This window comes from Chelmon rostratus, chromosome 11 (genome assembly GCF_017976325.1).
Source record: "Chelmon rostratus isolate fCheRos1 chromosome 11, fCheRos1.pri, whole genome shotgun sequence".
In the NCBI taxonomy this organism is placed as follows: Eukaryota; Metazoa; Chordata; class Actinopteri; order Chaetodontiformes; family Chaetodontidae; genus Chelmon; species Chelmon rostratus.
In genome coordinates, this window is record NC_055668.1 from 22,949,515 (window position 1) to 22,967,695 (window position 18,181).

Consider the following 18,181-nt stretch of genomic DNA (forward strand, 5'->3'; position numbering starts at 1 on the left):
ACACACGCACGCCCCTGACCCAAACCTTAACAATCACAACTAAATGCCTAACTCTAATTTAAACCTAATTTGAACCTAGCCCATTAAACCAAGTCTGAACCTTCAAACAGCCCTTTGAAGCTTTGATGACTGGCCAAAATGTCCTCACTCTCTTGGTTAAAAACCTGTCTTCAATATGCAGTCAGTACGAGCTCAAACACACATATACGCATATGCCTGAGGACATTGCAGGGGGGCAGTGAAGAACCTTTAATAATTGATTTCTTAAGTTATGTTTTCTGCCTCCTACAGCGACTTCCCTTATTTCTATATTGCTAGCGGGGAACATGTTTTTTGGGTCGTATGCACACACACACGTGCCTACGGTACATGCAAAATGATGTGCACACTTGTGTATGTGGATTGACGTAATCCACATGCACAGATGTGTGGTGCAGAAATGGAGAGGAAGCTGCAGGATTGATGGCTGGTGTGTCATTTGGTGAAGTATATGACTCTTTCACTCCTCTAAAGGAAATGTCACACCAGAGGAAAATGCATACAGTCACACAGTAGATATTGTAGACACAAACATAGACAGCTAGATAGAGAAAGTGTTTGTACTCACTCTGTGGGAACTTTGGAGGGTTGTCATTCACATCTGTGAGGGTGATTTTAACCTCAGTTGTCCCCGACAGCCCACCCATGTGACCTCCCATGTCTTTAGCCTGGATGACGACGTCATACTCCTGGCGCGCCTCACGGTCCATGTTTGGCAAGGCAGTACGAATTATACCTGAATGGACAAATTAATACTCAGATTACATTTTCACAAGCTATTGGTATCTGAAACCCAAAAATATCAGTGGAAGCTTATGGATGGAATTTTATGAATCCTTATGAATTCTGTGTGTTTCTGTCTATGACTCTATCTGTGTACATGTATACAAGTATTTGTATGCAAAAAGTGCCTGAAAATTGTACACACTATGATCTACCTAAACGGTGTAATTCCAAAAGGTTATTTTGAGAATTTGATGCCAATTGAAAATCATTGAAGTTAATGTTTCAAAAACTCTCGCTGAACCGTTTGGGGAGCAAAAACTTCAAATGTGATTAACTTTCCTCAGAATGGGTGCAATTTATTTCAAGATATTTCATTTTGCAAGAAAACACATCATCAGTCATCGTTCACATTAATGAGAACTCTAGTTAAACATGTGTGAAGTCTTATTTTTCTCCATTTCAAGCCCTAGTAATCTTTTCGATCTGTTTAATTCATCACCGGCTGCTCTCTTTCCATCTCTCTTTCTTTCTCCACATGTCGAGCTGCTGTGTCTGGGAGTTGAGGCTTTCGACTGTCATATTATGCCCAGTGTGTGTGCATATGTGTGCGTGTGTGTGTGTGTGTGTGTGTGTGTGTGTGTGTGACAGCATGAAAAGCTGATAATCTCCAAACAAATTAGAAATGTGAGCTATGGACTTGAGCCAGTCAAATACCCAACACTGGTTTGATTAGCCAGATTTGCTCTGCCCAAATCTCTCTCCCTCTCTATGCCCTAACCACTCACTTTCCATGGACTCACTCACTCTAAACCAATTTCTCTCTGCTCCTCTCTCCTAACCTCTCTTTTTCTGTTCTTCTTCACCCTCTCCGACCCAGCATAGCTCCATGTCTGCCCTAACCTCTCTCCTTACATCCAATTTTTTCTTTTAATGCAAACCCAAATATTAGGCCTTGGCTCTGCAGCGACCATACTGAATGTCCTCTGGGGACCTCTTTTACAGCAGTGCCTTCTTTTCCTCACCAATTTCAGTGGAAAGGACGTGCTGTTACATGATCCCTGCAGCAGCGAGTTCTTAGCTTTTCACATTAAAAGTGGTAGACAGTAAAAACAAATTTTGGTCTTAGCTACAAGCAGTTTCCACAAGGTGCCTCACAGATACAGCAGTTAAGGCTTGTTGTCTACAAAGCTGGGATACAAAATCATATTATTGAGCATCAATGTTGGCATTATATTGCATTTCAATGCAAGAATAATGACGAACACCTGAAGATTTTGAGGACTAAAATTTGTTTATTGTATCATTTACATCCTTGAAAAAGGAGGCTGACCAGGTAAGACTGAGCTGAAAAATTATTTATAGCTGTATTTGTTACAAAAAAAGTTGAATATTGTCACATATCAGTATCAAGATGTGAGCGTATCAGGTCTGAGAATGTATTGTCCGTATTGAGTTCGTCCATATCGCCTGATTGAGTTGCAAACTAAAGGTGAATCCAAAGAGGTTTTAGGAAAGTGGATACACACTTAGAGTCAGCTGCAGAGAAACAAATTGAATGTGCTTCTTTGCACCAACCATGAGAACTGACTGAAGGCCCTGTATAACACATCTATCTGGCTAACATCAGCATATACTTCCAAAAGTGTGGATGTTTATTGGTACTTGTTTTGCATGTATTCGCCCTTTAAGCCTTTCTGTGTCTAGTCTGTGTCTTTGCGTGACACTGTATCAGCACCGTACGCCTGTATTTGGTTGTGGTGTAGAGTCTGCAGACCCAGGCCAGGGCTCTGTTTTCAGCCTCACCTGTCTGAGGCTCCACAGAGAAATACGGTTGTCCTTGGAGTATGCTGTACACCAGCCTGGCACTGTTGCCGTAGGTGGGGTCATCAGCATCTGTAGCTGTCACCTGCATCACTGACGTACCTACAGGACAGACACACATACATGACAGACAAGTCAGGAGTCTACCTCACTGATTCGGTTCAAGAGTGGTGTGACAAACAAGCTTGTCACAGAGTCTTTGCCGATTCACCTGCCTGCACCGGCTGCATGTAGAAAGAGAATGAAAAACACTCTCTCCCTTCTCTCAGACGCTGCATCTGAACTGCACCTGTGAGGCTGGTCTCCACTTTTATTTCTCGACATTTCATCATTGCCGGGTAGAAACATTCACTCTCCAATTTTGGTGATTTTCATGTTTTAAATAAAACATTATATTTCCTTTATGCATTGACAGAGTTCTACATCCCCTGCATTTATGAAACACTTTCAAAATCCATCCGATAAGCTGAAAAAGCAAGGCAGTTTGAAAATGTGCTGTTTCCACTCAACAACAGCAATTTACTTTCCCGAAGTGTCTGTTAAATGAACTTGACACAATTAAGATTAGCAAATAGGGAAAATAATTTCCATTTGTAAAAGTGTAAAAAACATTTGATTAACTTTTCATAATTGTTGAAATTTCCTTTTTCAAATATGACACATCGTAAAACTCACACGAAAATTCACAAAATTACTTCTCTGCTTGTTCTCGGTTCTGCAAATGCCAAACTGAACTTCTGATTTGAGTATTTTTACATTTCATTCTATACCAACAAATAATGAATGAAGACAGATTAATATTGCATATTAATTTTCCAAATCAAAATGCACTTCAGCTTGTGACTGTAAAGTCCTGCCACTATGTCAGCTTTTGAAGAAGTTGTAAATTAATCTGTCCTTCAGTTTTCTTTTTGAACGTGCATGACTCACACTTAGCAATCTTTTTCAGGCACTCAGTTACAAGACCATCAAAGATAGGACTTAATCTGCCTAAATTGCCACTTTTAATTGTCTATTGTCGCTTGCATCTTACTTTCTTTTTTCCCTCTGGACAGAAAAAAATCTGTCGAACCCCATCTGTCATGTAAAGTAACCATGAGGACCGTCAGGACGGAGCAGCCACATGTTTTGAGTGGTTCCATTCCTTGCCTTGTCTCGGCACAAGGTGGACCTGAACTGTAATTCTTAAATGGCTGGTGCTGAGTTTACTGCAGAACAATATTGGCTGGGCCCTTTCGGTGCCTCACATAAATAGGTGTGTTTTTGTTGGTTCAATTTAGTAATAAACTTCTTTTTGTGTGCTGTTTGGATATTTCAGTTTCCAGTTGCAGATTCGTGAGCAGCCCTATCCTACTCCACACAAATCCATTGGGCATAAAACTGTAATCAAGTTTCATTCAATCCTGGTCTCCATGTGGCAGTTACCTTAAGTGTACAGGATAAATTACCAAGAACCTGAATTTGAAAGAGGCTGCCTTCTCTATCTGTTCTAATTCTGACATCCATGAGGAGACATGGACCTAATTAGTCAAATTGCAGAACTGTTCCACTTCTTCGGTCGAGGATGATGGCAACCGGTGCCCCCTCCCTGCCAGACATCTGTATTCAGGTTTCAGCTTAAGAAGCGGATGGGTGAAAAAACCCTGAACAGAGCTTATTATTCAGAAGTCCTTTCAGAAGTTCCTTCTTTGGAAGTCCAGTCCATTCGGAAAAGGGATTTCTCTGGTTTTCAGTGTGTCAGGCGGCACCACTGCCAGTGTGGTTCATTTCAGGTCAGTCTTGAGGGGTTGAAGACTCTCCAAGACCACATAATATTCGGAAAGAAAATCTATCAAGATCAGAAGCTCTAAGTAGGGAGGCTCTAAAGAGATGGTAGGAGCTCTTGCCCATGCCAACCGAGTGCTAAATATTTCCTTGCTTGTGGTTTCGCCCTTTTTTTCCCCTCTCAGGTGCAAAGAAAGAAAAAAAAAAAACATGAAAGTGCTTTTTCAGAACTGAGCATGTCAGCTAATGGTGCTGTCTGTTATCCAATTCTCTGTCGCACTTGCTGTGGTCAGATTTCAGTGATAATTAATAATGTATGAAAAAGGCTGTTTAGCAGACAAACAGCACTGACGATGAACTCAATCAGCAGCTTCATTTAACAAACGTCACTCAATATTCATTGGAAAGCTTTTATGTTCGAAGGAGATGGAATTTGATCATCTCTCCTGAACCACTGTTGTTATCAAATTATATCAGAATTTTGTTTTTGAAAGAAAACAAATCAGCTGGTCAGTTTCATAGATATACTTTCACTTAAAGTAAGAGTCGGCTTTACTAAAATAGAGCATTTAAGAAACGTTCAGCAGAAGGGCTAACTACAACTGAATCCTTAGTCTTAGAACCACTTGCCAGTTGTACCCCAAACACACAGTGTACTTTTTTATGGATAACACTGTAACTTGGCATGCTTAGCTAACATGCATCTGTCTTCCTAGGTGATGTCCTCGCATCCCACTACACTGCATTTAGCTCATAGTATTAATCTCAAAATGCATCATAAAATCTGGCTTTCCTGTTTTGGTCTTTCAGTTCCTCACATGGTTTGGATATTTCATGGTTTTAGCTACCTTCAACCTTAGCCTTTGCCTTTTCCCCATCTCCAAATTTAGCCTCCCCTCCTGTTCCCTCACCCTTTCTTTTACTACTCACCAACATTGGACATCTCAGGCACCCTGGCATAGTACGGCCCATGTAGAAACTCAGGAGGATTATCGTTGATGTCCTGAACTTTCACTATGAACTCTGATGGAGGCTCCAAAGGCTTGTTTGTGTCTCTGTCCACGGCCTGGGCTGTTAAAGTGTACTGGGCCTGCTCCTCGCGGTCCAGGGTTTTTGTGGCGTGGATGTTGCCTGTCTTGTCATCAATAACAAAGATAGTTCCTGCACCTTCCCCGGACAGGATATACTTGATGTTGCCATCGCCTGAGTCTACATCTGAGTGGAGCTGAATTATGGGAGGAGGAAGAAGGTGAGACACAAAAAGAGAGTGAGACAAACCAAAAGGAAAACAAAGACAGAGAGATATGCAAAGGCAGGACGTTATTGGTGCTGACAACATCTGGATTTCAGATGGTGCAGAAACTTAAAGGGAAAGAGAGACAGCTTGGTGATCACAGTGAGACAGGTCGTCTGGTCCACAGGCAAAACTGGAAAACATTCTATGGCTTGAATGGTTGGCAGATGTGACGTGAGGATTCCATTTCTGCAGTCTACAAATTAAAGGGACTAAAAGGCTGAGATAGACAGGGTAGTTGATGTGCTGTGTGAGACAAGCAAACACTAATAAGTAAGAGATTTAAAAGGTTGTCATCCAAAAAAAAAAAAAAAAAAAAAAAATGAAGAATGTTCAACATTCAATTAAACTCTTGTTCTTCCTTTACAACCCTGAGACTATGAAATATGATGCATTGTAAACATCGTTTGTTGTTTGTTATGAAAGCCGCAGCTCAGTTTGAGTGATGTTGTTGTTGTGGAGGAGTGCCACCAATCATCTTCACCCTTGAATGTGAACATGACCTCTCTTTTTTTTTCTATCTCCCTCTCTCTCCTTGATGAATTAGGAAAGCTCTTTGAAATCCTTTTGGAGTCACTCATCTGCTTTCACCCCGCATGCCCCCGCCATGACTGTCAGTGGAATTTGGCTATTAAATAAACAGCAAGCCAAATTTAAGATTTTTTAGGTACTAATGTCCTTTGACGCAAGACAAGAGAAGATAAATTGACAGACGAAAGCTTTATAACTCACACTTTATGATACTCACCCTGCCCACCAACACCGGGTCAGGTCCAGTATACTCCTCAATGACGAAGAACTGATTCCAGACCCATCCTCGTTTGGACCTGTGAAGTACCTGCCCTTCCTTCCCTCCCCTCTGTCTGTGTCTGTGCAGTGACAAGTGACCTACAAGCACAAAAACAAACATCAATTCCTCTTTAAACAGACACTTTTCTGTTAAATCTACAGCACATTTATTGTCGGCTCTCATTCAAATTTGTAAATGGTTAGAAGCAAAGTTAAAGTGTTCATTTAGGTCACTCTGTGTTCAATGAAAGGATCCTCACCACGGCTGCAGTTCGTTTTTTGAGAATATTTTCAATTGTCTGAATTCAAAAGTGGGTGGGAAGCAGGGACCTCATGGACAGAGAGGCCCACTTTGGAATTATGGGTCACCGGTTCAAATCCCAGCTGAGAAAATGTGGGTGCGTGGTGTGAACGACACACTCTCCAACAAGCAGGTTTTTTTTTTTTTTTTTTTTTAGGTGGCTCTTAGCAAGGCACTTAACCTGTTTGTAAAAGTACAGCTGCTCGGCAGCTAACAGGAGCAGACTGTGGTTGTACTGAGCAGCTGCAGTGCGTAAACATCTGTAACTGAAGGGAGCTTTGAATAGCTAAGTAAATCTTTCGTCTGTCGGTAGAGGTAAAAGCAAAAAAGATTGAAATTGTACTTTGATAGAACACAAATGCATAAAATCTGGGTGTTAATACACTTGAGGTCCACTGAGGGCCTGATAATTCAAACCGGCTGAGGAGATGTTTAGAGTAAGACCACATTGTGAATGTGTTGTGCTTTCCCAAGTTGTACATGTGAAGATAAAGTAATGTTTACGTTTGCTGAAGTTAACATTTGGTTCAAAGCTTTGATGGTAACATCTGTGTACAGCAGGTCCAAAAATAGACTGTCCGGACTCTGAAGTACAAAATAATGAAGAGAAGGCATGATTGTCAGTCTGAAAATGTACAAATATCACAAAAAGAAAATGATGTGCATGACCATCTGTGTTTTGACAGGTTAAAGCGAAACTGTATTTCAGAATGCATCACACTTACAGCTTAAGGTTGTGAGTGATATCTAGCCATATGTAGAAACACTCCTCGTACGCGACACGTTTAAGTCAAACTATAAGGAAACCTTGTTGCTTTTGTCATACCTGGATGTCTGTGTCTGTGGGTCCTTTGATCCAAAGAGGCGTTTCCTTTCCGGGTTCCTAACGCAACGCTACATAGCGCAGAAACTCCGACCAACACCAGGAAGGCCCTCATCAGTCCAAGGCCCTGCCGCTTCAGCATCGCCATCTTGACCAACCTGAGCAACCGTGCACTTCACTCCGCCCCCTACTTTCTGGTTCCTCTCAGTGGAGCTCCGCTCCCACTGAGGTGATATCCTGCTTTTGCAAACGAAATGTTGTTGATGAACTTCCTAGTTCATTAGCTGAGATGGGGCCTATTGGTGCGGGTATTCATCACCAAATTTCGCGTGATTGCCTTTCTTCTCCTCGTTTTTGTCGTTGTTGTTGTCGTCGTCTCTCACAGTTCGTTCACTCCCTCTCTCCTCTGATCAGAAAGCCTAAAAGAGAGCAGAGGAGAAAGCTGCTTGGTTCATGACAATCATAACAATGAAAATGCTGATTAAAGAACCAATACAATTCAGCAAATTGATATTCATTTTAATAAACCTTTTGCCTTGCAAACAGATTAATCTTTATAAAAGTGATGAATTTAACAGTTCAGTCATCACTCATTCCTGTCTGTTGTAGTGAATTGACTGCAATTGAAGATCTGACTTCTTAAATAGTTGTTGTCTTGATTAGGACATTGTACTAATTGCCGACACAATGCTGTCTGTAAACTCATTAGCTTTAATTCAATTAGACACAGTGATCCAGTGTGGGAGGTACAGCTCATGTACAACACCAGGTCGTACACACAGCCCTTTCAAATACAATTAAAATATTGTAAAGTGAACTGATAATGTGTGAAAGTCACAGGAAGCAGATATTATATCATGACTCTCTTTCAAATCCCTGTATGTGGGTCTAAGTTTGATCTGTTAAACAGCACATTGATCACCATACAGGTGATGATTAAGGCACCTTTGCCTCATAGGGAATGGTGCTGAAGGAGGAAGACAAAATTTGATCAACACTCCTGACCTGTGAAGCAAAAAAACTACCAGCTTTTTACAAGAAGCTGTACATGAATGCCAATGAAATGCCTTAAGTGCAGTTTTAATGAAAAAGTCTTGGCATATGAGTCTCTGGTGAAATTAATTTGATGAACACAATGAAGGAGTGAATCAAATGACTCCAAGATTCACTGAATCAGTAACTGGGCCTCCAGCGACCATGGAGCATTTCAGAACATCCAATTTGCATGTTGGATACATACATACATACATTTTATATATTTTTTCTACATATTTTTTTTTTCTTTTATATAGTCACAAATTTCATTTTGCTTGTATAGTCTGTGCATATGTATAGCCTACTTTTTAAAAATTTTGTATTTCGTTTATTTTTTATTTTTTTATTTCTCTATCTCTGTTGCTATTTTTCTTCCCACTGCTATTACATGCTGCTGTAATGCCCAAATTTCCCCGGCTGGGGAGATAAAGTTTTATTTTATCTTAAATTATCTTATTTGACTCGCACACGAACAGAGCAGGCATACTTTGTTCTTGCTTTTAGTACCAACAAGTCCCAGGTTGTTTGTCAGTCCCTTTCAAAACCAACGTTGAAGGAGTTTTTCTAGATTTTCTAGATAGTACGACCATAATGTTTATGGTATGGTTCAGTTCAGATGCTTAGATGACTAACTCTGCTTGGTTAATATAAGCGAAAGTCGGGGGCTCAGTCACTTGAAGTACCTGATTACACTTCACTAAACACAATAAATTCACTGTATTGACCCACACCTATTTGTGAGATATCACCTCTTTTCCCAGGCCAGTGGTTATAGTACATTGACGCATCATTTGCACACAGCTGCATCTCCAGTGAACCTCCATTATGCCACCTGACATGGTTGACAGGAGATTTGGGACACAACTCCATGTTATCTTCCACATAGACCTGCAGTTTCTCTCATTGAAGAGGGAGGCATTTAAACAATGCCAAATTAGACTTCAAAATAATTGCACCAAAGCCATCAGTATTCCAGAATCATTCAACACATGTGAGAAGGAAACGCTGACAGTGACTGCATGCACAAATCCCTTTACAACAGCAACAAATAACTGTGTAGACAATCTCTTATGGTATGGCTCTCAGGGACTGTTTATTTTCCTTTCTGTATCTCATTCCTCTGATTTTCTTTTGTCTTTTGTCTTTTGTCTTAACCTGTACTTTGCTGCTCTCTTTTCTGAGCCATATGAATAAAGGTTGTGTACACCAACGTGTGTGTTTGTGTGTGTGTCTAATATTCAATAGCTCATTAGATGAGAAAATTCCCTCAGGGCTCATTGGCAACTGTTGACCACATGACCAGCCAACCAGGTAGTGTTGACAGTTAATCCCACACCGGCTCATCATCTGGCTAATTATCCTTGAGTCTTTTGATTGATGTGCATATCTGTTCGAGTATTTGTAGGTGTATGTGTGTTAATTCCCGTCTATCATTTATCTGCATCAGCCTCAAAGCTGCTTCGTCTCACGTTGCTACAGCAAGGTGGCCGCTTGAAGTGACATATATGCGACTGAGTTTTTTTCCTTAATTTCAGTTAAGCATTAAAGAGAAATCTCAAAACGAATTAGAACAGTGAAGACCAAAACAGAAGAAAGGAGGAGAAGAACTCTGTGTAATCTTGCCTTGTTAGTCCATTTTACTGAAAAGGCATTAGCTGAAGACACGATTACCATCTGTAACAAGCTGTTATTTTCTGATTGTTTTTTTGTGTGTGTCACATTTTAGTTTCAAAATTACAACAATGCACAACAAGAAAACAATCGCAAAATCTCAGGAATATCTGGTCCTGGCAATTGTCATTTGCAGGTGAACTCATTTGTGAATTTGAACAGAAAGAAACAGAGAATGAGCTGAAACGTCAAAGTGGTTTTAAAAACAGAAAACACCGGAACAATTATAAACCCTGTTGTGCACTTGTTGTGCAAGGAGTTGACACTGCTATGCTGAATGTATTTACAGCCTGTCAAACTGTCATTTATGTGTCAAATTAAGTGTCTCCTTTACTTAAGAAGTAAAAATAAGGCAACTTCAAAATAAATTGCTTTCACCAATATTCTGATGCCCTGCTACTGGTCATCTGTGATTTGCCTCAAAAACTGTCAAGTCAGACACATTAAAAAAAACAATAAAATGGATTGTTAGCAGCTTACAGAGTAACAGGTCAGAAATATTCAGTGTGACTGTGAATATGATAATGCTTGACTTGCTTGATGACAATGAAATGAGGCCGCTGTCAAATTCAAAGAAAGCAACTGCTCGACAAAAATCTCACACAATTTAAATATTAGTTTACTTTTCATGGACTCAATAGAGGTAGATTTGGTGAGTTTTGATATCAGTGAAAAGCCTGATCAGCATTTATTGATTGGGAATCCTGAATATTCCTGTGCATAGTTTCAATGTCTAATATTCTGTAGTTGTTTTCTTTCCTTTACTGACATGGTTGAAAGAGCTACAGAGAGCGAGTGAGAAAGAAAATGCAACACAGAAACAGATAATGACTCCCCAGGGCAAGCATGCCTTTTGGCCAGACCACTTCCTCTGTCTGAATACATGACTCAAGAGTCACATTAGAATAGTGAACTGTGTGTGTGTGTGTGTGTGTGTGTGTGTCTGTGTGTGTGTGTGTGTGTGTGTGTGTGTGTGTGTGTGTGTGTGTGTACCATTCCCTTGGGGGCGTCGCAATGCTGTGAATCTGTGAGTCAAGTGTTGGACTTGACTACTGTGATTCATTGGCTAACACTGTGTGTGTGTGTGTGTGTGTGTGTGTGTGTGTGTGTGTCACAGAGGTTAGAGCAGTAGAGTTAAAAAAAAAAAGGGGGAAAAAAAAAGCAGACTGACATCCTCACAAGCTGACCAATCACACCACACGTGTGTGTTTATTAATGGATAACTGACTGTCCATTTGAGCGTGTCTGAATGCATCTTTAAATGTGTAATTATATGTGATGGATTGCATGTGATCTGTGCATGTGTGAGTTACTGTGTGCGCCTGTGATTAATTAAACAGGCATATGTGTGGTGTGTAAGTGGGGTGCGACTACTACAAAAGACAGAAGTGAATTGTCTACTTCAAAGTTAAGCATATTCAAATTTGCTTGATAGTTTATGATTGGAATCAGCTCTGTAATCTCCTTCATCCATCTTGGATTCCTTTACTTTGCACCAAAACCTTTGAATATGGAACACAATACTGAGCAGAAAGTTGCTTTTAAACAGAGAGTCTGTAAGGTTATTTGAGTAGGTAAATGCATGTCTTTTTGTGTGTGTGTGTCTCTCTGGTTGTTTCTCATGCTGTGCCTCTTCAGTCAGAGTAGCCGTAATAGCTGCTCAGCTGCAATCACTGTGATTACCTCCAGAGCCTAAACGAAGCCATCGGAACATTCTACCAAGTGTGAATGAATTGAGACAAATTTTCAAGCTTCTCTATTTTAGCTTCGACCAGTCTATTTCTTCAGTCTGTTCTTTAGATTCCATGTTGTGCTGCAGAATTAGGTATGTATGACTAAAGGTACACCCTGAGAACATTCCCAATGGTGTGGACCATAGTAAATGTGCCTGTTTGTGATTTACAGTAAGATTCTTACCTCTATTTCCTATTATTTGATATATATATATATATAGTTGATAGCGTATGAACTTTAACAATTGGAAATGCAGATACTAGACTTGGGGGGCTGAACAGATTTGGCTGGTGTTTTTGAACTGCATTTTTTTTGGACTATTTCCTGACACACTGTTTTGATAAATACACCTTTTCAAAAATAAATTGAAATTCCAGAGTTCAATGAACTTGATACACAGTATTTCCTTAAACAATCTGGATTATCATTTCAACCACTCTGGTGCATTTTGCTCATTCTCTGTCTCTATCTCAGACATGTGGGAGACTTAAGAGACTCAACTCAGAGTCTCAGCTGTTTAACTCTCTCTCTTTCTATCACTCCCACTTTGTCCCTGCCTCTCCCTACCCCCCTCTCCCAGTACTCCCTCCATCAGTTTCTCTGTCTGGACTGTGCCTTCATTTCCCTCTCTAGCCTTGCTGAGCCAAACCTCAACAGCAGCATTAAAATAACATTGGAAAATGCCTGGAAACTATACAGAGGAAAAAAAGCAGACTTGACCCTGCTTTCTCCCCCCTCTGCTTCAACTTTCTTTCTCTCCTCTCTCTCTAGGGGTCAGTAGTAATAAAGGTGATTCATTCATGTACGAATGTGATATATATCCCCGTCTGTCTTGGCAAGCGGTGTATGTTTGTGTATGTAGCAGACGGTGTGTACTTTTTCCCCTGTCTTCACATATTGCCTGTGTCAGGGACATGGAGGCAAACAGTGGGCTTACTGTACCTTGTCTGCACAATGTGTAAAAAAGTAATAACAACATACATGTGAGTTAAAGGAGAAAGCAGGAGAGCTACGGCTATATAGCTTGACTTTCCTTTTCACAAAGCCTTTCAAACATGGACCTGTTCTGATCTTGAAAATCAGAGATTGCCCTAAATCATTCCATCTATAGAGCAAAGCAATTTTTAATCATTTGGCTTTGTCAGGTGCTGTTTGAATAGATTTTCATCCATAAAGGTGACATGGCTGAAAGGCGGATTTTCACAACTGGCTGTGTTAAGACAATGGATGTTGACGATTGTAAACACTGGCTTTTTGACCATGATAATTTATGACGTTTTAACACATCATCATGGCTGCCATGACAACTAAATTGTTGACTCACATTTTACAAGTTGCTGTTTCTGTTCTGAATGGACCACAGTGACCATGAACTGTCCCCAAGCCATGAAACGAAAGGATTATGTCGGAATTAGCCAAGCGGCTGACACGAACAGGAAATGAATGTAAAATGTGTTGTTTGTTCCCACAGCGCAGCCTGAAGGCGACATTTGTCCCTTCTGTGCTCTCACGGCCACTGTATCATCGTTTGTTCCTGCCACATTGGTGTCATTTGGCATTGTGGCGAGTGGGTGCTGACATGAACCAAGATGGTGGTGCGGCAGAGAATTGTGTGCTGCTGCCTCATTTTGAACTCTGTATGAAAATCGAAAGGCTGACACATAAACATTACCTTGCTTTCTCATCACTGCATCAAGATCCTCTAAAGCCGTATCTGTTCTGATCAAAAAGTGTGCGTAGCCACAGCTATTTACGGGTAACTGGGTTTGAGATTTGCCTGAGAAGATGCACTCAGCGACACCACAAACACACAATGAGTGGCTATTGCCAGGACCAAACCTGTAACCATTCACTCATATGAAAACCCCTCCAGCCACTGGACCCTGCTTTAACCCCAAACACTATTTGAACCAGATGTGATATTTTTTTCCATGCTTCTGCTGGGATGAGAAAAAGGGTCATATGAGGTTTAAAATGAGATTTTTTGTACTGTATAAATCCACTCCTACTCTCCAAAACAAATCCCAAAGCCATTCTGCTGTAGATGCAAAGCTGTGAACTGAAAGGTTTTTTTTATTCTTTCTTTTCTTTGAATGCCAAGTTCCTTCAAGTGACATGTTCTGCAAGGGGAGCTTTAACAAGGTGAGGGATGGATGAAATGAACCAACCAGGGAGCAAGAGGAAGGAGGGAGAATGAGAAAAACACCAGCAGAGATAAACACAAAGTGTGATCATGTTTCTGTCCAACAACTGTCAAATGAATTCTACAGAAACTTCTGAGATCTAACAAAGACCATAAATCATTGTTTCCATCTGCTGGATTGAAGCAAATCCATGCGATTTTTGAAAATTAGGAGAAAAACAAGATAACAAGACACAAGATTTCCACCAGCGAATATAGGCTTGATAAGTAGTTCTTGTCATCATTATCGTTATTATTTTGGGAAAAAATGATTATATGAAAACCACAGACTACAGAGTGAGACTGAGAGGACAGAGAGAGCCACAGACAGAGAGTCAGAGACTCAGTGTATTAAAGTTCACTTTCGGTGTCTCGTTTCGGTGGCCGGCTCTTTGTGGTCTGTTAAAAGCTTAAAAACAGAGCGGTGCTGAAAACAGACACCCGGCGTTTAGCTCACACCACGAAACCTGAGGCTTAATTGCCTTTCAATTAGAAGAACTAATAGGCCTGTGTGTGTGTGTGTGTGTGTGTGTGTGTGTGTGTCTGTGTCTGTGTCTGTTTCCGTGTATATGTGTGTGTGGCGAAGCGATTACAAAGAAAGAGCTGCAAAGCTTTCTCAGCATTTGTGAAAATAAGTATTAATGAGAAGCGAGCAACTCCACAGACCCACAGTTACTGCAAAGTTGGTCTTCGCTGTGTGTGTGTGTGGTATGTGCATGTGTGTAGAGGTTGCTGATTCCTGTTAAGCCATTAGTGAAATTCAAGTGCTAATTACCACCCACAAGACCCTGAGTCTGCTGTTTATACACCCACACAGACACACACGCACATAGATTTTTCATGTAGGCTTATGTCTAATCAACCTCACTTTAACACCATTAGAATCCTTTTTATATGAAAGGAAGTGAATTGCAGAATGTTCTTGTGCCGCTTATTGTCCAGAACATGGACTTCTAATATGTATTAGTAAATTGAATTATTATTAAATCTAATCACTGTGCAGTTTATGATAATACCATTCATTACTCTTTCTCAGCATTTCTACTTTGTCAGGCAGTTGACCTTGACAAAAATGATGGGGGACAGAGGGAAAGACATAAGTCAAGGGTCTGCAATTTGGGTTTGTCTTTTGCACTTTTTCCCCCTTCAATCAATGACACAGTACTGTGCCCAGTCAAAGGCACATGGCTGCACTGACCATGATCACTGACTTAGATACTACCATGGTCAGAGTGGTACAGTGAAAAACATGCTGTGTGTAGACATATACCACATGTGGTAGGGACTAACATTAGTCACAACCAAGCGATTTCACCTGTTACCTTTCTCTCTGAAGCTAATGTACTATGTGTCACAGAGCTTTGATGGATTTTTTATGGAGAGAACAGAGGATCAGTTTCCTCAGTCAAGTAGATCTGTTCCTCTTGGGAGACACAGAGGCATCAACTGATGCCCCTGTGTGGAAGAGGTCGAATCATTATGATTAAATATGGACTTGTTTAGCTTCGAAACAGTGCACACAATTTGGAAATAACTTTGTTAGCCTTGGAGAATAGTTAAGAAACAGGTCAGTGACAGCTGGAAAAGAGCAGAAGACATGCTGCACACAGGAAGAGTTCAGATACAGGAAGAGATCACCAGATCTTCCTGCTTCATTAATCACTGGATTACTGTCCGTCAGCGTGCTTTGCATTTTGATGCAGATCCTTGGGTGAAATTCAAGTCATTAAATATTTTTATCTGAGTAATTATTGATTTAACACCATTACTACCATCAAGAGAATTAAATTAGCAGAGTAACTTCTCCAGCACTGCTATTGGCACAACAACAACAACAACAAAGAAGAAGAAGTGGCGTGTTGTGTTAATTTGAAGAATGCTAAATAAACAAAGCTGTTGTTGAAGAAGACAATGTGCTGACAGCACACACAAACTTCCATTTGTTGCATTCAGCTAACTAGCACCTAATTAACTCTGCTGTTGTGTTTTGGAAGTCTAATTCACACTCAGCTAAATTATTCTGTTTAAAGCACGTTATTTCATAAAAATGAACTCAGTTTACATGTGTATTTTTGTTTTGCTCATTTTGATTAGCATCCTCAATTACTGACAATCACAGTAATTTGTATGGAAATAATATGCAATTTGTGCTAAATTATGTGCAATCAGAACAGTTTTTTCTGCTAATGAGACAGAGATGGCTTTTTAAAATCATTTGGCAAACATGTTTTGTGCCTTGTTAATACTTTTAGGACCAGCATTCTTTACAGTTATATATGGCTTTGACAATAGTTCACCTCTACAAAGACAGCTGCCTCATAATATCTTATCCTGCAGTATTCTTTTACCACGTTGTCACAAAACTTAAATATTGAAGTGAATGTTTTCAGCACTTACACTCTTAACACAAAGTAAAGGTCAGCTTCATTGTAGCATTCACAAACATAAACTGTTACTAACATCCTCCTTGTTTAAGAAGCTCAGACAATAAATCCGAGGAAGAATATGTTTTCAGTGCAGTGAAACATAATGAAAATATGAACAATGCCAGTAATGGGGTGAATGTTTCAGCAGGGTGCGTCACTCTGCTGTTTCGGATTTGGCTTTTCAATTCGTAAGGAAATCCTCTGGGCTGAAAACAAGCTAATGGCCGGACCAATCAGCTCCCTGTGTTCTTCCAAATGAGCAGCCGAAATAGACAGCAAAACAACGGGCGCGCTGATGAGATACAGTTAAGCTTGAGGCAAAACAATGTAGCTCCAATTAGCCTGCTGACTGCTGTGTATTGGCCATTGGAATGCCTTCTTCATTGGCTTTAACTTTGTGACTATTAGGCCTTTCGCTCCTGACAATTGGAACGATGAACTCCACATTAGGGATGCACACAGTTAATTATGATGAGTTATCTCCAAACTGCCCAACACCAGAATTAAAAGTGTGAAAGAAAAAAAAAAATCTAACGACGTTAGAATTTGCTTATTATTGCCTTAAATGGAAAGATTCTAAATCTGGTGTGAGAGGGCGTCCTCAATTAAACAGCACTTTAATTTTCCCTTTCTCTTTCTTCCTTTTTGCTGTTTATATCATCTGTTTTTACTTCTCCCTACATCTCATCTTTTTTTTCCTGTCTTTTTCTTTTTTCTGTCACAGTCCAGTAGGATCCATCCTTGCAATTATAGCTTTGCATTACAGCGTTAGAATGACTCTGTAATTACTGCGAATGACTTTTAGAATATACTTAGGAATGGAAAATGGATAATCACATGGTGCTGCAGAACATCACAGGTTTGTTTTTTCCATTCTTGTGCATCCCATTTTACTTTTTCATCTCTCTTTTTGAGAAAGAGGCTCACAAAGCTCTGCCGCGGCCAGACATATTCTTCCACTGCTTTGGAAAAAGTCCTGGATCAATCATCCCATCTTCTTCATGTGCGCACACATCCACACATGGTTGGTGAATGAAGTACTTCAAAAACAACTCGTTGAGGACATCTGCAGAGGTTCAGAGGCCACTGTCACATATACACTCTCCATCACAAGAGATTCATGACACTGTCACTGCACCTTTTAATCTGAGAGAGATAAAAAGACAGATGAGTGCGGCAGGACGTACCACGCGCCAAGACAAACACAGAGAGAAGAAGGGGCTAGTCATTGGGTAATGATGCTGCTTAATCATAAGAATAGACACACACAAATACCCGGTTCCTGGAATAGAAATGGGGGAGGGTGGAAAGTTTGGGGAATTTATGCTATGGAAAAGCAAGCAAAACCTGAGACTCTCTATGCTGCTTTCTTACTCCATATCTATGTGTGTGTGTGTGTGTGTGTGTGTCTGTGTGTGTCTGTGTGTGTGGTTTTGGTCTATAGCCCCTAAGGGAGGGAGAGAAAGAGAGAAGTGGGGGGGCAGGAAACGGTGGCGTCTGGAATTGATTTGAGGCTAAAGGAAAAAATAAAATACTTCAGATTCTTAAAGGCTCGGGGAGCAGGGACAGACGACCA

The 18,181-nt window shown here is 40.4% G+C and overlaps 1 protein-coding gene across 1 annotated transcript in view; it reads right to left on the reverse strand.

Annotated features, from left to right (window-relative positions):
* cdh11 (cadherin 11, type 2, OB-cadherin (osteoblast)) overlaps window positions 1–18,181 on the reverse strand; it is an 85,264-nt gene that overhangs the window by 19,731 nt on the left and 47,352 nt on the right. The window contains exons 3-7 of the mRNA XM_041946832.1: window positions 7,561–7,976; window positions 6,393–6,532; window positions 5,281–5,575; window positions 2,569–2,688; window positions 608–775 (exon numbers count right to left, since the gene is read on the reverse strand). Coding sequence (XP_041802766.1) covers window positions 608–775; window positions 2,569–2,688; window positions 5,281–5,575; window positions 6,393–6,532; window positions 7,561–7,705 — 868 coding nt within the window. The 5' untranslated portion in view covers window positions 7,706–7,976. The remainder of the gene's footprint in view (window positions 1–607; window positions 776–2,568; window positions 2,689–5,280; window positions 5,576–6,392; window positions 6,533–7,560; window positions 7,977–18,181) is intronic.